A 20,294-nucleotide genomic window follows, 5' to 3' on the forward strand; every position below is an offset into this window, starting at 1 on the left:
GGATTTTTCATAATACCCGAGTTAATGACATGTGACGTTACCTAAGGGGCGGAGAGCTCGGAGCTATGGCAGTACACAGATAGATACGGAGAGAAACGTTTGCTAGCATGTTAATTATTTGAAGCCTTTTGTTTTGCCTTCATGCATTTCTATATTTTTGCTCTTTGATTAATTTAAAGGTAGAGATGCCCATTTCCACTAATGTGATTAAAGAAAGATCCTGTCAGTTATTATAATGAGAAACTTTCTCAAAAGAATTAGTTACTAGATTAAAATAATGGCTTAATATTTCAAAAGATTGAGTTAGTATCTCAAAATGAGGAGAAATCTTCACCAAATTATGTTTCTTATTATCTTGAGATAGATCAAACAGTCTAATTAGTTGTAATTCCCTGATCTTAATGCACACGAACAATATGTGTTGCTAAATATCCTGTTTTATGATGAGCATGTGAAGGCACCACTTAGCCTCAGGAAATACTGCCAAACTATTTTTTTCACACCCATTCCAGATGAAATGAAAGTACCTCAGGATGACTTTTAAATACACATCCATGAAGACAATTTACATATTTTATTTACTTACAGAGTCTGGAATAGGCTGAATTAACCTTTTAGGATTCCCAGGGCAAACATTTGTCGTTTGATTCCTATTGTCCCCCATGTGCACGTCAGTGTCATTAAGTCCAAGACTCCCACAAACCAACCAATTAAGCAAAAATTCAAAAATTCACTAGTTGTGGCTATGAATGTGAATATTTGTCAGCTGCTACAACAGTAAAATTAGCATCTTTGAATTTCTGACTGTTAATTACACAAAGCGAGCAATTAATACAATGACTATAATTATATAATTAATCTTGATGAGGAAAATATTTGTCAGACCTACTGCTAATGAAAATAATTTTTGGTTTCAGCCTTACAGCTCTTCAGTGATGGAATAATACAACCTTGTCTGGGATCTTCTGTCTCTTAATTACTCAAAACACACAATGTTACTACAAATTAGTTCAATTTAAATGAAAACAACTCAAGTCTTCAAACCAGATTTGAAGACTTGAGTTGTCAGCTGCTACAACAAGAGTCCCTCTACAAGCCTGGGGACACCAGATGGGGGACCCTTCATAGCTGATTTTGTACTTCAATGGTGCAAATTAATTGCAAATTTGTCAGAATTCTGGAGCCCTTGGGTGGCTGCCTGCTTTGCCCAGTTGGTAATCCAGCCCTGGTCTGGAATCACAGAATGATTGTCCCCCTTCAAGTGATTTAACAGTTTGTTACTTTGAATTAATCCCTGTGGGAAAACTCTGTATTTGACCCTTGCCAACTATTTAGGAACACAGCAGCCACAGTGCAGCTCCCAACCACATCCAGGTCTGAGGCCTCTATTTCATTTGGTCAAGGGCACTAGCAGGATATCACTAACACCAAAGATTCATTCACCTTGGATAATTTGGCAACGATTCTGATTTGAGAGACCATGACTGCCTTATTAGAGATTATACTTATTTTTTGACAGAAAACCTCATGAAGGATGTAAATAGATGTATTCTATGAATTGCCTATTGTATGTGGGTAGCATTTAGCTCTGAAAAAATATGGCACGTGGTAAAAAATGTTACTATCACAAAGCATTAAATGATCGACAGAACTGTTTAATTTCCAATTTCAATTAATTCCTTAAGGCATAATTTAACTTTATTTTACCATTACAAGAATTGTACAGGGTTGAAGAGCTTCATAACATAAAGTGTTAAATCCTGTCGCCATCAGGTGGACATACTCTGTAACTGCAATAGGAGCTTATTTGGTCTTGCTCAGTTTTTTTTAGTGTCACTCAACTGCTAGACCCAATGCCCATGGTGTGGGCACATTAAAAAGGCCCAAGACCGAAAGAGACAAAAAATGACCACAAACCATGCAGCTCTGTACTTTGTGATCATTCTGTGTCTTTTCAGGATATATCCCAGGTGAAGACCAGGGTCCTCCTGACCTCTTTGGTCCATATGTCCATCCATGACACCAAGTAACAAGCAAATTTGTACTCGCCATTCCTTACAGTGTATGTGTATGCCCCAAAGATGATTTAGGAAGTGTAAATTAAGCATATGTTATATGGTCACATTTTTGTTGTATCAGTCAGAGACCAATAAAATACTGAAGGTTTCCCACGGACTACTAAAGTGTGGGTAGAGTGGAAGAAAAAAGTAAATATTTTTACAGTAAAACATGCTTGGATACAGGAAATAATACTGGGAAATAAAACTGAAGTTTGGGGAAAATGGGATTAGATGGGAGCTAAATGGTTTCATTATCATGTCCTCTACTTCATTTGATGACTTGGAATGAAGACAAGGTAAGAAAGGGGCTATATTTTTGCTCCTGCATGTCTGTTCAACACTGTCAGGCAGATAACAACAGGTACGCTGGAGTAGAAAAGAAACGCACCTTTATCGAATGCACAACTGTCGAAGGTTTCTGTTGTCATTCAAGAAGGAAGGACTGTAATGAAATAATGTAACGATATAAGATACAGAAGAAGCTGGACGAGGAACCCTAAAATTAAGTCTTTTAATCTCACAGAATATGGGCAATTGTTACTTCCCTGTTCCCCGTAAGGTTGTTTTTTCCTACTGTGCTTATATTTGCATAGAGCAACCCGTTACTATTTTATCATGACCGTATTCATACAATAATTATGCTACACTGAAAATTGACTGTAATACAAAGTGTTACCACGTTATCAGGAGGTACATGCTACAGCCTATGGAAATCAGTGGAGCTGAAACGTTATGTAACAGGTTTCTGCTCACATTCCTGTCACGTTTTGGGAGGTACTCTTCAAACGCGCTTGAAATACTAATGTACCCACAGAGGAAATACTACAGACGATTTAATTATGGATTTGGTCATTGGTTGCAACATTGTAGTAAACTGCAAAGACCATTGTTTTTTGTTGTGCTTTATTGAACAAGATGGTGTTAAAAATCCAGGCTACGCGACTGAGGAGTAGCGAAGAGAAAAAAAAGCAAAAACAACAAAATAAAACGATAAAAAAAGAGAAAAAAATAAAGTGGAAGGGGAAATAGGAAACAGGTGTTTAAAAAATAGAATAAATAAATTAAAAAATTGACAGATAAATGAGCATGAACTGGTCTAAAATTTAAGGGCGTGGAAACTGATTGACGTAGGGTTTAGAATGTCTCGTCACGACCAATGAGAAAACCGGTATGCAAATTCCAGATTCCTCTAGGAAGTGGAATCGGAGATGTCAGCGTTGCTGTTGCTAGCGTCGGCTCGGCTGCGGGAATCAGAGGGCGTCCTACACACGATACAAACAAACGAGATGAAACGCCACGAAAATAAATAAAGCCTTCAAGCTGCCAGGAACTGATTTATTCTCCCAGCTGAGGTAAGCTAAAGATGCGACTGCTGCTGCTGCTATGTGTGTGAGTGTATGTGTGCGTGCGTGCGTGCGTGGTTTGGTTTCAGTGCTCTGATGATGCTGCCTCGTTAGATCGATAATTAACGGAAGAAATCAGACCGTTAAATGGTCTACGTCTTAAGATAGGATGTAAACACGAAGGTTTAGAAGAAGACAGAAATTACGACTCTGCTATTCGTCTCTGTGTTGCTTTAACTTGTGCTAAATATTCAGGGTGGCCAGCAAACTCATGGTTTTTTCATTTTCCGGACCAGCAGGGCGGCTGGCCTTCACAGACAAACATGACACCCCTCTTCCATAAATGTGCCTATTCATACCAAATTTTCTTTTCGTCAGCTAGCTAACCGTAACTAACCTTAAGACAATGTGTGCCCTTGTGGCTGTAAACGCCTCTCCTGCTTGTTGTGAGTCGTGACAAAGGAGGAAGAGCTAATATTAGCGGTTCTTTTTGGATCGTTTATTAGTTAAATGACACAGTGAGGCTCAAGATAAACCCACCCTGTCTTGGCACTGGCTACATATACAACTGTCAGATGTACTCGCTGGATTTGCTTGCACTGGATGCGACGGGTATTAGCCGTGTGGATGTGGGTGTGCGCCGGGTTATTTAATGAAGCTAATTTTATGCAGCTGAGGTTGTTTCTGGCACCATGCCTGTTTGTTCAGGGCTGAGTTGTGTTTAGAGGAGATGTTTTAATTTGGCCATTATTCTAAAAGACTCGTTCTAAAGTTATTGTGTAGGCCTTATTCCTTTATTATGAACATGGACAGATGAATATACTTGCCCCTGATATTTCCTGAAGTGCTTTGAGGTCAGAGGTTCTGGTTTTAAGAAGTGTAAGCATTCAGGTGGGTTGAATATGTCTGCGACCCACCATTTGCCACCACTAGCCAAAAATAAATCAGACTATTCAAACAGGAAAAAGCAGCTTTCTTCACTTGAGAAGTTGTACGTTGATACGTTTTTACCCAAGTGATTAATCCATCATCAAAATCCATAAATGACTGATCACTTTAGCATTAAATGAAAGCATAGTGGCGACATCATGTTGAGGGTGGATGTAAGCTTTAAACTAAAAACAACTAGAGCTGATTAGGTCACTGATAGAAAATAAATCAGTAGTTATTTTCATAATCAAATCATCATTTTAATCATTTTTAAATAAGAATGCTAAATACTTGCTGGTTCCAGTTTGGTAATTGTGAGGATTTACTGCTTTTCTTTGTAACACATGATATTGAATTGAATATGTTTGGATTTTGGAGTGTTGGTCAGACAAAACAAGACATCTGGATGTGTGACCTCGGCCTGTGGGAAACTGTAACAGGCATTTTTCACAAATTTCTAACATTGTCGAGACAAAACAAATAATTGATTGAGAGAATAATAATAATAATAATAACAGCAGATTAATGGATGATTTAAGTAATCGTAATAACAACACACTGAGGAAGAGCCTTAAGGACTCTGATGTGATGTTGATGCTTTTATTACCATGGTGTATGGTTTGGTAAGAAGAATACTTTTTAACTTATTTTCCTGCTCCTCAGGTCTGACCACATCACTGTGACTTCACCTCTTTGCATTTGCAGACCTTAGAACAAGTCCAAGGCTAACTTGAACATACAATGTAAGTAAAAGTTGTCTTTTTTTTTTTAGCTTTGCATTTTGCTGCTTGGTCATGGCAATACACAACGCTGTCATCTATTTTTGTGAAATCCTGTACCACAACTTCCCTTTTTTGTGTTTGCAGGAGATACTGTGTCCTTTCCGTACTCTTTGCACTTCCTGTTTTTTTTCTGCAATTTCATCGCCCAGATAACTTTTTTCGTTTTGAAAAACTATGTTAACTTTTTAGTAAATGCTTTAAAGTATAACTGTATTAGTGCATTGAATGTTACTCAGTGCTGAATGACAGAGTGTTTACTGAAAGTAATGATTTATTTAAAGTAATGCCAGCACCTCTGTCTTCTATGTAGCAAGGCTTTCTATTTTTACTGTGTAAGCTGTAATGTAATTAAGGTGAGAGTATTAAATAACTGACTGTTCTTTGTCTTACTGTGTTGCTCTCACTCTCTTACAGATCTGTTGCTACAGCACCTTTGGCATCAGGAGGAATATTTAGGTCAGCCAGACATCGTCAGATATTTCTCTTTTCCATTTTTGTGCTTTATCCCTTTGCTGTTTACCAAGAACTCCAGGAAATAATTTTGTTATTTTGCACAAGTCATATTTAAATGCTGACAGGGAGTGCAAGTGTGTTAAAAAAAAAAAATAGTTGGCTGTGTAAATGAGTAAATATTTTTGTTACTGAAATGTGTGTTTTATTTTAATTTTAATTTTGTTTTTCAGAATAATCATGAACAACCACGAGACAGACGTGCACACCATCTCTCCAGAGTTGCCGGCCATGTTTGATGGCATGAAGCTGGCTGCAGTGGCCACAGTGCTCTACATCATTGTCCGCTGCTTGAACCTCAAAAGCCCCACTGCGCCGCCGGACCTCACCTACCAGGACACGCCCCTCAACCGCTTCCTTCTCAAGTCCTGTCCTCAGCTGACCAAAGAGTGAGTTGGGTTCTAAGGTCTGTGTCTGTCACTCAGTGCGTTACCATGGACATGGCGCTGCTGCTCCGCCATCTGGGGCTGCAGTGAAGGTAGCAGTTTGTCTGGCGGTGGTCCCATCTGTCAGCAGTGTTCCTGAGTGTGCCACATGTCTGTACCAGAGATCTCTGGCTCTACCCTCTGTTCCAGCATTAATTAACTACCAAGCTGTATTTTTGTGGTTATCCCAAAGGTAGACTGGGTTTGTCACACTTGCATTACAAATATAGACTCATTCACCGCAGGGCAAGGGGATTTGCATTTATGATGATGCTAGTCTCCCCTTCAGGGTAACTCTGATGTCTCCTATAATTTGAATCCTCCATCTGAGTTTATAATAACTGATGCAAAACATTGTTTTTTTGGACAGGGCAGGTCTTCCCTGTGTAGCCTAAACCAGGTTAGCAACAGTGCTCTAAGATCCTTTAATATGGAGGAAAACCTCTTCCTCCCTTTGAACAGTTTAAACTTAATTGTTTTTTCTGAATGAGCGTCACTGTCCATATCCTGTGGTGTGCTGTTGTTGTAATACTCCAGGGGAATTTTCAGCTCTGTAGGGCGACACTCTCCAAGCCTCCATCACAAGTGTCTGCTTATGTAACCGATTGTTATGGAGCCCTTTGCCTTTCAGCTGCAGTGTCAGAGAATCATAAGGCCACACTGATGTTTACATTTGTGCTTGGCTTGTTACCATTCCCTCCTGAACCACCATATTTTGCTCAGAGAAACACATATGCCTTGGTGTGAAGTTTAACTGAGATAACTGATACCCGTCTGCATTGTTGATGCTGGTGTTGCGGCATCATCTCTGTTATTGAAAAGTCACGTTTGTTTCATATAACCGCACCCCTGCGGTGTTGCATAACAGAGATCAATTACACAGCGGAAAGCATAGGAGGGGTGTTGTGAGGTTAACTGTCAACAACGTTCTTGTTTGGGAACATGCACACAGGGGTTTTGGCTAATGTAGAGGACAACACAGAACAAATGTGTTTTTTTTTTTCAATCTTTAGGAAGTTATTTTGCTTTTGTTAGTTTAATTTGACAAAATGAAATAAGACAGTCACAGATATGCCTCTGCTAATTCTTAAGAGTAGTGTTAAGGATTCTTTAACTTGTTTTAATTTTCGTCCCTGATGTTAACGCAGCAATGAAGCTACGAATACATATATCATGTCAGCAGCCAACAGTGAACAGACCAATCTCTGACAAAACCATAGACGGAAACATAGTTGAATACAGTCCAACAATAACAAGAGAGAAAGTAGAGTTAAAAGTCAGAAGAAAAGATAAATAAGAGCAGTACAAATTATTGGATGGATTTGAGTCCGCATGATGCAGTTACTGAAAGGCTGCCCAGTTTTTAGTATTTTCTTTTAACAAATTGTCAGAACACACCATTTAGGCTTTACTCATTGTTACCATCTGTAGTATATGGTGTTTTCTCAGCTTGTTGGTATCAAAAGCCTGTAACTTTACTTTTGGACATTGGTCTGGACTTCAGATCTTAGCTACATCAAACCACCCAGTTGTATTAGTTTCCTGTTTGTTGCCTAATAGCGATGACGCACTCATGCACACTGTATGAGCAGGTGACTTTTATCTCTCTTAAAGACAGACTCTGTGTTTCAAATTCAGACAGAAAACACAGCCTGCTGTCACTAATTCAAATCATTTGAGGAAGACAAAATGCTTTTTCACCAGTAAAGGTAAAACCCCTCAGTTACAAAATATGAAATGGGATTGTTAGTTGGGACTTTTCAAACTGTTGATGAGAGGAAGAAACTCAACAGAGAAAAAAACTGTTTGTGTTTTTACATTGTGTGTTGGCTCCCATTGACAAACTCAGCTAACCTGGCCATGTGCTTATCCTCCTATCCACATTATAACAGTGAGGTTATCCTCTTCCTGTACTCATCAAGTCATAAGCCTGCAGAGTACCTTCTAGAAAAGTGTGGCTGAGCTTCAGCTCCCCTTACAGTGCAGCCGCAGGTGATTACATTATCACTAAATTGAAGCAGTCTGCTTTGTGATTGACAGTTCTCTTATGTAAGAGTGTACTTTCTGGTTGCTGTAATTGTTGCAGTAAGAGATGAGGAAACACAAGGTTAAAGGGCTTGTGTAACTGTTGATGTAATTGAACCATTTGCTCTCTGCAGGTACTTACTGTCTCTGTGTTTTGGTCTATGCACTGTAAACACAACTAGTGTTAGAATACGGTTATGCTGATCTTGTGTATCTAATCTCATTAGGCCTACCTTCCAACATGGCCCATTCCTCACTTCATTGTCACCAAGGCTAACAAGAAAAAAAAAATCCAGATAGGATGTTATGTCATTGAAGGAAAGTGAGAAAGAGATGCTCAGTGTTTCCTAATGTGTCATTTGCAAACACTGTGAACAAGTTGGATTTGTTCCCTAAGGGCTTGTGTTTGCAGATGGCGGTCTGGTTTGTCTTTAACTGACCCTGTAACTAAAATGTTCATAATTCCCCCTTCAAAAACTCTCTATACTGAATGACTGAAAATTCCTTTACCGTTTTATGGCTGCAGTATGACATGAAAAGCAATGGCTGTCATACCTATAGATCTCACTACCAACCATGATTAAAATATTGCATTGACAGGGCTTTTCTTTTTATGGTAAGATAGGCAACTATATATATAAAAAAACACTATCTAAAAGGGATTTCCTGTCAAAGTATCATAAGTGTTTGGTCTCTGCATGAAAATAAGATGGTGATTCACGATAACACACACCATAAGGCATAATATTTCAAAGGGATATTATATAATCCAAAGACTTGACTCCTACAGCTAACTCCTACAGAGGTACCAGTGGAATTCAAGTACACATGCACAGCATAACTTTAGCAAAATATAGCAACAGACTAGAGTTAAACATTGACGGGTGTTCAGAGCATGGAGCAATCTCTCAAAGGCTGCGATAGAAATGTGACTTTGTATGCAAACCGTGACATGTCTGTGTCATAAACCACGAATGCAAATGTCTGTGCCGAGGATAACATTGTGTTGATGTTATTTCTGGGCATTCACCTTGCACTCTTGTCAAGTGCATTAGCAGAATAAGCCCATGTTTCTAGATCAGATTCAATAGCAGAGTCCAATTCTGTGTTTTCCAGGTACATTCCTCCCTTACTGTGGGGTAAGAGCGGTCACCTCCAAACGGCACTGTATGGTAAACTTGGCCGGGTGAGCTCCCCTCACCCCAGTGGAATCAGGAAGTACTTACCCATGCAGGATGGGGCCACCGCGACCTTTGACCTTTTTGAGCCATTAGGAGACCATCGAACGGGAGGTGAGATTTGATCAAGATCTCTTTACCAACATTTTTAAACTGTTGGTTGCTGCTATTTTGACAATATTTATTAGATGATGGCTCTTTACTGCCATGACAACCATAGAAACCTTATATACTTTGTAGTTCTTAGTTGTATTTTGTAATTCTGTTTCTTTATATTGTAATTCTACTGCTACTTCTGTCTAGTCTGTTCATGCGACAGCTTTTGCGTATCTGTCCATCCTGGAAGAAGGATCCCTCCTCTGCTGATCTTCCTGAGGTTTCTCCTATTTTGTTGTTCCTGATAGAGTTTTTTTTATTTGATTTGATGGTCAGGGGATAGAGGGTGTCATTAACTGTAAATCCCTCTGAGACGAACTTGGGATTTTGGAATATGTAGATAAGCCTGACCTGAAATATTTTGAAAATAAAATGACGTAATTAGCCAGAAGTGTCATGTCCAGCTGAACTATGATAACACAGTTGACTCTTTCTTGACTTACTGATCTTTAAATGAGGCAGCCCATGTCGGTAATGTGGTTAGGACTGTTAGGACAGTTTTAGAGATGGATTCCTTCCTTTGGATGCCTCAGCTGAACCCTGACCCTGCCACCTCAGCTTTGATCTTGTAGTCTTCTCAGAAAGCTTAAGACTCACATGACATTTGATTCCAAAAAAAGGTTACTATTTCCATTTTGTTTTGCTAAAGCTATATTTGACCGACAAACAGCGTAATCCTTTATTTTGGATTGGCTGCAGTGCTTTGTCTTGATGTGCTATTCAGGAGGGTGACATGCCCTCCATCTTATCTGTGCTTACATATTTCTCACTGGCAAATATCTCTCCGGTCCATCTGCCTGTTTCACCAGATGACATCACCATGGTGATATGCCCCGGTATTGGTAACCATAGTGAGAAGCATTACATCCGAACCTTTGTGGATTACGCCCAGAAAGACGGTTACCGCTGTGCTGTGCTGAACCACCTGGGAGCACTTCCCAACATCGAGCTCACCTCCCCACGAATGTTCACTTATGGTGAGACCCACAAGCTGACTTCAGCCACTTTTTTACAGCAAGAGCATCTAAGACTGATAACCCAGTTTTTAAAATTAGATAAGGATTTGGTTTGGTCTGATGATCAGTAATACTGCATCAGCACTTTTGGCTCAGCCTGTCGCTCTAATGCAATCGTCTGGTGTAGTTGAGGCTTAAAAAACGCTGGCAGGAAGCCATTGTCAAAGCAGTGAGCACTGCTGAAATATTAGTTTAAAACAATTTAAAGATATTCTTTGGTAGCACCTTAACTTCGTTTTGATGTAATCTGGTTTAGTCATTGGTGATTTAATACCATGATTTGCCTTAATTTAGACAAATCTCGGTACAGAATTATTTCCACGTAAAAGTTAAAAGGTTATATGAGCTTGCGTGTGACCCTAAAGCTCCTAGAATTAGAGATAACAAGAGGTTTCAGAGCTGAGCTTATTTGAAGGTCAGACAGAGCTGTAAATTTAATACTCTGGGCTAAAAGCACCTTCAGCTTGAACTGCTGAGCTGAGAAAAATGCTCCGTCCTGCAGAGATGTTACTCTGTATTGATTGGTAACTCTGTACTGTTTCTCTTACAGGGTGCACATGGGAGTTTGCAGCCATGGTTGGTTACATTAAGCGGGCATATCCTCAGACCCAGCTGATTGTGGTTGGCTTCAGTCTGGGTGGAAACATTGTGTGTAAGTTCTTGGGTGAGAACAGGACGAACCAGGAGCGAGTGCTGTGTTGCGTCAGCGTCTGTCAGGGGTACAGCGCTCTCAGGTGGGTTGTTGTCCTCTCATCTCTTAATTAAAATGCATTGTATCATCAAAGCCCCTACATAACTATAGAAATGTGTGTATAACAAGTGCTATATATAAATGAACCTCAGCATAATGCCACCAAACAATTAGAGGTTGCATAATATCACATGTTTTGGAACGAGCTTCCCCAGACATCTCTTAACAGCTGTTGAGTCATTGTATTCTACTCTGTATTCTACATTATTTTATTTGGAAAAAAAAAAACCCAAAAACATTTATTAGGATTGGAACTTGTCAGTATCTGGTATGACTATAATTTCCCTCATGCAGTGCAGCATAATCAACAACCTGATCAACACTGTGCAAAGGAGTTGTGTCGCACTACATGTGTCACACCACACACAGACTGGCTTTCTGATCCACAACACCCCCACCCCCCAAAAAATGCATATATGTAGCCCTAGTAATGTGAAATCCAAAGCTCAGTGCCAAATAAATGTCGTTTTTCAAAACAAAACCACACATTTTAAGACAGCCTTTTAGTGTGACCAGCCCAAGGCACACCCGTGCACTAATCATGCTGTGTAATCAGTGTCATCATATGCCACACCTGTCAGGTGGATGGATTATCTTGGCAAAGGAGAAGTGCTCACTAACACAGATTTAAACAAATCTGGGAGCAGACTTTGAAAGAGAGAGGCCATTGTTGGTTAGAAAAAGGTCTGTCCAGAATATTTTTGCCCATTTTTTTTTTGCCCTTTTTGTTTGACTTGACAGGCATAATGTATAAAGGGTTATCCTGCATAATGTGATAGACTGAACTGGCTGTCTATAATATATCCAGAGTAAACACTTTGTGTACATAGTCACATTTAATCAAGGATAAACTGATGTATTATAGTGTTGTTTTTAATCCACTAGTGCATGTGGGTGTTGGAGTGGACTCTGTACCCTGTGTTCATTTGTACCGAGCCACACCTCCTGTGTTTTAAATGCAGCCAGCGTCTCTTGGCAGACAAATCAGGCTGGGTCTGTTGAAGTTTGGGTGTAGAGACTGGCTTTTTATGACACTGGATTTGGAGTATTTTTTTTTTCTTTTTTCCTCTTAATAATGAATTCTGCATTCAAATCAGTTTCCAAACCTAAGCTAGCCTTACTGTTCCTGAGAGCTGTGGCCTTTTTCCACAAAAAGAGTGTGATAATACCATAGAAATGGTGTTGAAATGTCAAAAAAAAGAATGTAATTTTTCTGAATGGTCAGTTTTTTGTTGAGTATTGTTAGCTGTTGCGTTGCTTCAGCCTGTCTCTGTCAGTGAGCCGCATTTTAATACCTGACACCAGTGCTACTCTCCACCAGCGTGACTCATTGTCCAGTGGATTACACAGGACATTGACTGTGTTGTGTGTTGTTTGGAATGCAGACAGGCTGCACAAAGCTAACTTCCTGTGTGTTCGTCTGTATCAGGGCCCAGGAAACATTCCTGCAGTGGGATCAGTTCAGACGCTTCTATAACTTTCTCATGGCTGACAACATGAAGAAAATCATCCTCTCACACAGGTACTGCTGTCGGTCCTGCACACGAAGTGCACATTGTTTATGTATATATGTATAGTTTTTAATAAATGGAAAGTTCTGCCCACATTTTACAGAGCTGTTTTCTGGTGTTTGCCAAAGACAGCTCTCCTAACGTCAACTCCACATGAAAACCATGGTTCACCATCTTGATACAGCAGACAGGTTTTCAGTGCATCTTGATCACAGTCTTTTTGATATTTTTAGGGTTTATTGTGCCTTTACATTACACTTAGAGAAAGGGCCTGTATGAAAATGATCGGATTGGTATACCATCTCAAATTCTTTTTGCTTTGCCTCTTTTAGTTCTTAGTGGTGAATCGAGCTATACTAACACTGTCCTATTATTTGAAGATATTAGTTAAGCTGTTGCAATGTATTTCTAAGTCAAGGGAGGGTCCAAAGAAAATATTCTTTGTGTGCTTATATATTTTTGCATGTTACAGGCACAGTCTATTTGGAGGAAGCTCAGTGAAAATGATAGATGCAGATCTTAGTCGGCTATACACAGCAACTTCCCTCATGCAGATCGACGACAACATCATGAGGTATGTGGAGAAACAATTTGAGATCGCCTCTAGTGAAAGTCATAGCTGTCTGTGTTGTTTTGATAGACTAGATTACAGATTATTACAGTTATTGGATATCTTTATCTGTATTTAACTTGTTACTTAAGAATATGAGATATCTGAGATAGTCTTCTCAAGCAAATTTCCATCTCTATTCTTTTAATAATTTTTCATTTTCTTTGGGTTTCAACAGAAAATTCCACGGCCACAGCTCTCTCAAAGAGTACTATGAGAAGGAGAGTTGTGTTCATTATATTCACAATGTAAGAAGTGCTTTACCATGCACCTCATACATCATCTCATATTTTTTTTCTCTTTTTAATCTGTTTGTGTGTTTGATGTGTGGATTTTTATTATTTTCTTCTTTTCAGGTAAATGTGCCACTGCTGTTAGTGAACTCTGCAGATGATCCTCTGGTCCATGACTCACTGCTCACCATCCCTCGCACACTATCAGGTAAGTAACAGCATGCGTCATAACAACAGCAGCAGTACTAAACCCCAGTGTTAAAAAGCAATTCTAATCATGTTTGCCTTGGAAATCATGAGGTACACTTTTGATATTTTTATCATCTTTTACCTGTTAAGGTGAACACTGAATTTTTGTATATTTCATTTCATTTTACTTGCGTTTCAGTAACAGTAACAAACAGTGAATGTGATGATGTCTGTACTTGGCTTGGTACAGTGCAGCTTCCCTGCAGACAGATTATGGCACATATTTGCCTTTGATTCTCTATTGACTCCATATGTTTTTATACAACAGGCTTGTCCTGTCTAACTAATGGCTGCAGTTGACACCTCAGATTTGATTCTCAAAAAGTATGTCTGCAGTCTCTAAAGGCCCTCTGTGTTGGCTCCACACCCTAAACAGGGCAGGGTGTGGCACATCGGTCAAGTCTATGAGTAATGTCTCTTTTACAGCAGCTGTAACACTCACCCACACATACTGCTGAGGGACCATGTCTCTACCTGTTTAAAATGAGTTGAACTCAGTCCTTCACAGGCTCTCAACATCAAATATTTTATCTTAAAATAGTCTGTGCTGAAATTTCAAACCTAATTTTCACACGAAGAGGCAGTCTGCTGTGACTTCCCGCACATTACATAGTGCATATCGAGCTTTCTTTCTCCTCAGCCTGTGCTATATTTAAACTTACTGACCACTTTAACTATTTTGGAAAAAGTAAATCCTGCATGTGTGTGTATGTGTGTGTGTGTGGATGAGTCCTGACTGGAAGTACAAGTGACTCTATCCAACATGTGTCTCGAGAGAGCAACACTTACTGGATCAGCTGCCCCTTTGATTTAAAAGAGACAGAGGGACTCTGACTACCAGGAAAGGGCTCAACACAAATACACTTGCTGTGTTGGCGCTATAATTAGCTTAGATTAATAATGTTTGACAAGAGGAGTTTACAGCCTATTATTAAATCCGTTACATGGAGGTGAAAGTGTTCAGTGGTTATCGTTGCTATATTGCATTCATGCAGTGAATGTTGCTATGACTCAGTTTAAGTATGACTGCGCCAGGAAAAGTGTAAACAGGTTTTACACTGTGGAAGAAAGTAAATGTTTGAAACCGTAATTTATTAGTCGTGTCACAGTAAGTGATGTTCCTGTGTTTTTCTTCACACTTGTCATGAGTACAAGCCATTCTCCATCGCTCTGTTCCCACCTGTCACACAGCGCCTGTTGAGATGGTGGTTCCTGGTCAGGATGAGCACTCTGTTGTCCCAGAGCAGATCAGCAGCTGTCATGAGCAAGTGCACAGTGGTGAAAACCCTGTGGGATCTTAATCACTAGTCACCCGCATCAAGCTTCCCCACTAACCCAGATAAGAGCAGGAGAATAAAAAGATCCAGGGCAATCCTTTTGAAGAGACCACCCGCAGCTGGCTGCAGCGCTCTGCACGTGGCAGTCAGAAAGAGATGAATGGTTTGTCTGCAGAGCAGATATGACCTACTTTGAGTTTCAGGGTTTATTTATTGTGAATGAAATCAGTTTGAATGGATTCATTTCCTCTTGCTGTATTTATACACTGAGGAAGAACACAGATGCAGCATCAGAATAGCTTTAAAGCCTAGTGTGAAGATGCAGTAGTCAACCCTTTCTTGTCAGTCACTAATGATTACACTACATAAAAATATATGGACACTCACACACAACTGATTTTTGAACTTGAAAAACAATGAGCAATAGTGTGCTGTTGTGATGGCCTCCACATCCTCTTCCAGGAGGCTTTCCACAACATTTTGGAAACATTGCTGCAGCGATTTTCCCCCTACTCACTCAGAGGAGTGTTAATGAGGTCCAACATTGATGTTGGACAATAAGTCTGCATCTGAATTCATCCTACAAGAGTTTGATGGGGTTGAGGTCAGTAGTGTGTTCAGGCCAGTCAGGTTTCTCCACAACAAACAAAAAAAAAACAAACAAACAAAAAAAAAAACTTTTGCATACAAGGGCATGGACAGGTGTGTCTGCATACTTTTCGCTGTATTATGACAGCAAAACAAGGGAAAGGCTGAGTGTTACAGCCTGAGAGACCTGTCAGTCAAGGGGAACCTGTCTGTATGTTTATATCCTATAATTGTCAAAATCACCTCCAAGGTATACATTGGAACAGCAAAATTAATCATTTAGATTGTATAATTCAAGAGAGATTCACCTTAGTTTCAGTTTCTTAAGCACTTTACTGACTGGGTCAAACTGTCAGCAGTGCCAGTTGCCACGTTAAACATGCCAGATTCTGAGTGCAGCTGTTATCTGTTTGACCAATGCAAATCCTCCCTCACTATCTAAACAGGCATAAAATAATAATCCCTGCCAAGCCCATATTTGGACATGTGTCCAGTGATAAGTACACACAGGGCAGAGTACAGGGGCTTAATTACTGTGTGCTGTGTCACCCTTTAGCAAAGAAGCCGAATGTGATCTTTGCCCTGACGCTACATGGAGGCCACCTGGGCTTCTTCGAAGGCGCAGTGCTCTTCCCCCAGCCGCTCACCTGGATGGACAAAGTGATTGTGGGTTACGCCAACGCCATGTGCCAGTGGGAGAAGCAGAAACCGCCGTGCCAAAGTGGCCACCTGAGTGAGAGCTCCTGCACAGAGGAAAAAGCTTAAACCTCTGACCTCTGTATCTCTCTCACTCTTTCTCTCCCCTCACCCTCTCACCTTCTCTCCAACACTTCTGTCCCAGCACTGAGGAGACACCTGAACTGAACCTTAAACTACTCTCTCTTCTCTGCCTCCTCCTCCGGTGCTACTCACCACCACCGACCCCACACCTCTCCTCGCCTTCACCACAAGTTCCCCTTTGTTATCACCATCACCTTACAGTATGTGAAGAAACAAAAACAACTAACTGCCTTTGTGCTCGTTTCCTTTGCGAGAACTTTGAGCAGGAGCAGGAAACATTTTGTTTCTTTACCTGTACACAACAATGATCCTTGGCTATTTGAGGCATTGACCAAATAATGATGAGAGAAGTTAAACTGGCATTAAACGGAAAGTGAAAGCACCACTTGAGAGTAGTCCAGTGAAAAACAAGAGCACACAAGAAGCCTCCTATTAAAATAAACAAGGACTGTGTTGCAGAAGGTGCCCATTTATTGCACCTGCAAGAAGCTCACTGCTTATCACCGCCAAGGCCATATAGCCTAGTCTGCTGTCTAAACCAACACAGCGTCTTTGTAGTACGTATTTATGTACGTAAATCACAGAAATAGTTCGTATGTCTGTGTGCGCCTGTGTAGACCGAGAGTTAAAGATTTATGACGGAGCGTATGATCTTTGTGTTTGGTTGGTGTGATCCAAATTCTTTGTTCATGGTCTGTTGGTCCTTTATAATGTCTGTTGTTTTGGGTGAACTGTTGCTTGTAGAAAATGTTCAGTAGAAAAAGTATTAAGGTGGGATTTTACACATTATTTCCAGCTTATAACATCCTCCTGTTCAGTGCTTACCAGACATGACCAGGGATCAAGCCCACGTGGGATTCATACACAGTCCCTTGGTCGCATTCTATCACTTTGATTCAATGCACTTTAAACCCTGTATGCCACAATCTTTAATTTCCTTTTTTGAGTCATTAATTGAGGCACAGGTATAGAGATTTTTGATTTAGTTTAACTCTGCTTGTGACAGAGAGGAGGAACTGGAGGGAGCGAGGATGATAACGAGAAGTTAGATGACTCAAATGTTCCCTGTGTTGTCTTGCTGTGGGTGTCTTTTAGCCCTCTTACTCTGTCGTCTGCCTTTGATCAGCTGCAGGTCCAGCCAAGACTCTGATATTCTTCTCTTACTGCACAGACGCAAACCTACTGCCACTGCACTGAGGCTTTACTCAACTTCCAGCAGATGATCCTGTGGTTTTGAAATTTCGAAAATGCAGTCTATTGATTGGCCAGTGTGGTGCTATCAAAGGGAAAGTTCAGCAGCGTGAAGCAAATTTTTTTTTTTTTTTTTTTTTGTCTTTTATAATCTGAGCTGTGAGGTGTGATGAGTAGGAGGGCTGAGGATGGCAACGCCAAAGCAAATTTTTATTTTAATGAATTGTTTGTAAAATACTAGTGATTGTTATGTTGTATAATTAGATGGAGAACACTGCATGCAAGAAAGAAGAGAGATTTTAATGCAAGGGAATATTTTTGTTTCAAAGCGTTTCCTGTTTTCTTGACTGGGCTGAGACTGCAAGACTGCAGCTTTGACTTGAAACTCTTGTAAACAGCTAAAATTGATCACAATCCTGTTTTGATAAAATCTTCCTGCAGTACTGGGACCTGTGGATTCATTGCAAACTGTGCTGAAAGGGCTTAGGAATCTTCTTCCAAGGCAAAGTCCAGCCAAGTAAATCTGTAATTTAAAAGCTGCAACTGAACACTGTGATGAGACAGATGGGTGGTTTGAGATGACAAAGGGAGACACAGTGATTGACAACAGTGCTTCTTGTAAGGATGATTGAGAACCGTCTATTCCAGTTGCAGGAAGTTGGCATATCAGGGCAGTTCACATAACAGTGCACACTGTCAGTCATAGAGGTGTGTAGAATATCTAAAAACAATCGAATCCCAAGAATCGAAACCCTTTTATGAATTTTGTTTACACTGAAATATGTTGCCTCTGACTCTGCATACAAAACATGAGGAACTGGAATTAAGTCTTCACAGTTCACAACTGGCAACATTACGGTTGAAAAATAATTATCCTGAGTTGGGTTGAGACTACTTTTGTCAGAGGAATAACTGTAATAGTAAATATTGTCACTGCTGAAATCAAATCGTTTGTTCAGTGGCTCTTTGAGATGTAATGCTTTAAACTTAACCTCCTTTGGTGGAGATTATTCTGTGCAAATACTATGAAATCCAGTGCTGGCTTGTTTAAAATTAAAGATAGGGATTCAATGATCCAGCTTTCTCCCTCTCGGCTCAGGGTGCCCGCCAGCACCAAATACTGATCTGATACCCACATTTAAAATCTGTACAGCCCACCATGTGGTACTGTAAGGTAAAATTAGACCAGAGATTGCTGTGGTGGCAAGTCAGCTGCCCGCCATGACTGAATAAATGAAACAGAAACACTAAATTTGAAAAAGACATTGACTGTTTTTAAAATTGATCAGTGACACTGCAGCTGAGTTTGTTGTTGCTGTTTGGGTCGGTGCAGATTTGATTCCATTTGAACCAGCACCTTCTTTCCTTGCCTTGAAGTACTACTGTATCACCCTTGTTTAAACCACAAATCACTGTTGCCATCTGTTGTCAGGGACACGCAACTACAACTGCCAGTCATTGACGGCAAACATCCTCTCATTCACGGGCAGTGAGATTACAGTACATGATACATGGTTCACTCTGTCCACAGCTCTTATTTTAACAACAGCAACACAAAATTGTGTGGTTTGGATTTAATCTGAATGACTATTAGACTATCTATGACTATTGATGACACCAGCACAAACCCAGTTTCTGCAGTGAGAGCCATTTATGTTCCTTTTAAGATTTTTGACTCCCCCTCCCCCAACTTTGCACAAAAATGCAGGTTTAGATGTATTATTTTTATGTTTTTTTCTAGTTGATTATTTGGGGTATTTTTTTGTATTTTGTATTGTTATTATAACTTCTTGTGTTAATGTGCAAATGCATCAGAGCGTGAATGCTGATGAGTAAACATGCAGTAAGTGTGTACTGTGTCGTATCGCCACCTCTGATTGACAAAAACCAAAACTTCTTCACTTTAACATTGAAAAAAACTAAAGAGATATATAAAGAGAGTGTATATTCAAAATATTTGAGGGACCGGGGATGAAAAATAAAGGCAATAACCAACCAGGAGGGATTCTCTTAATTTTAATACTAATGTGAAAGGAAATAGTGTCAAAATCTATTAGACCAGAACATGTCACATACATTAAGATAATTATCTCCTGGAGTGTGGGATCTTGACGTGTTAAACTGTGTTGATATGAAAATGTGCTCTTCTGTATTTATCCTAACCCCAGTGCTTCAAGCATCTTTTTTCCCCAATATTGTGGGCTCATGTTTAATTGCTTGGAAGCCTCTCAATTAATCCAAAAATACACCTAGGATTGGGGTGAACATCGCTCAGTAATTTAAATCTTATGAGCCTAAGCAAGTGGATGAGAGCCCACAGTATGTTGACCAACAGTGATCATTATACAGCTTTAATTTTGTGTTTACGTACATTCTGATGCTGAAAGACGGTTAAAGGACGTGGTGACAACGAGACGGAGCACATATAGTCACACAACATAATGTTCTCTGATATTGAACACTGGGTGTTTTTTGTGGAAGGAAAAACCAGTGGTGTGTGTGATCTAATAATGCGAGGAAATATGGTTATTGTGTTCCAAAATAAATTATTTTCTCAAAAGAAAACTGTTTCCCTTTCATTTTTGTTAATGTTTAAATACCTTCAGCATAAATGTTGTAATTGAAGCTGTTTTAGGATTAATATCAAGACTTTGCTACAGAGTTTAAAGCAACAAAATC

At 39.8% G+C, this 20,294-nt stretch overlaps 1 protein-coding gene across 1 annotated transcript; it reads left to right on the forward strand.

Moving 5' to 3' along the window:
• Positions 1-3,244: 3,244 nt before the first annotated feature.
• Positions 3,245-20,180, forward strand: LOC108887884 (monoacylglycerol lipase ABHD2). Its single transcript, XM_018683549.2, has 12 exons — positions 3,245-3,412; positions 4,997-5,076; positions 5,530-5,571; positions 5,799-6,014; positions 9,192-9,367; positions 10,219-10,386; positions 10,976-11,159; positions 12,606-12,698; positions 13,160-13,261; positions 13,476-13,545; positions 13,654-13,738; positions 16,201-20,180. Exons 4-12 carry the CDS (start codon positions 5,806-5,808, stop codon positions 16,407-16,409), a joined length of 1,296 nt encoding a protein of 431 aa, XP_018539065.1. The 5' UTR covers positions 3,245-3,412; positions 4,997-5,076; positions 5,530-5,571; positions 5,799-5,805; the 3' UTR covers positions 16,410-20,180.
• The last annotated feature ends 114 nt before the right edge of the window (positions 20,181-20,294 follow it).

The sequence above is a fragment of the Lates calcarifer genome, linkage group LG2, assembly GCF_001640805.2.
Source record: "Lates calcarifer isolate ASB-BC8 linkage group LG2, TLL_Latcal_v3, whole genome shotgun sequence".
Taxonomy (NCBI): domain Eukaryota; kingdom Metazoa; phylum Chordata; class Actinopteri; family Centropomidae; genus Lates; species Lates calcarifer.

Coding starts and splice junctions, on each gene's coding strand:
- LOC108887884 (XM_018683549.2), top strand. CDS start 5,806: ATGAACAACCACGAGACAGACGTGCACACCATCTCTCCAGAGTTGCCG. Junction 12,699..13,159: donor AAAATCATCCTCTCACACAG/GTACTGCTGTCG, acceptor TGCATGTTACAG/GCACAGTCTATTTGGAGGAA. Junction 13,739..16,200: donor CATCCCTCGCACACTATCAG/GTAAGTAACAGC, acceptor GTCACCCTTTAG/CAAAGAAGCCGAATGTGATC.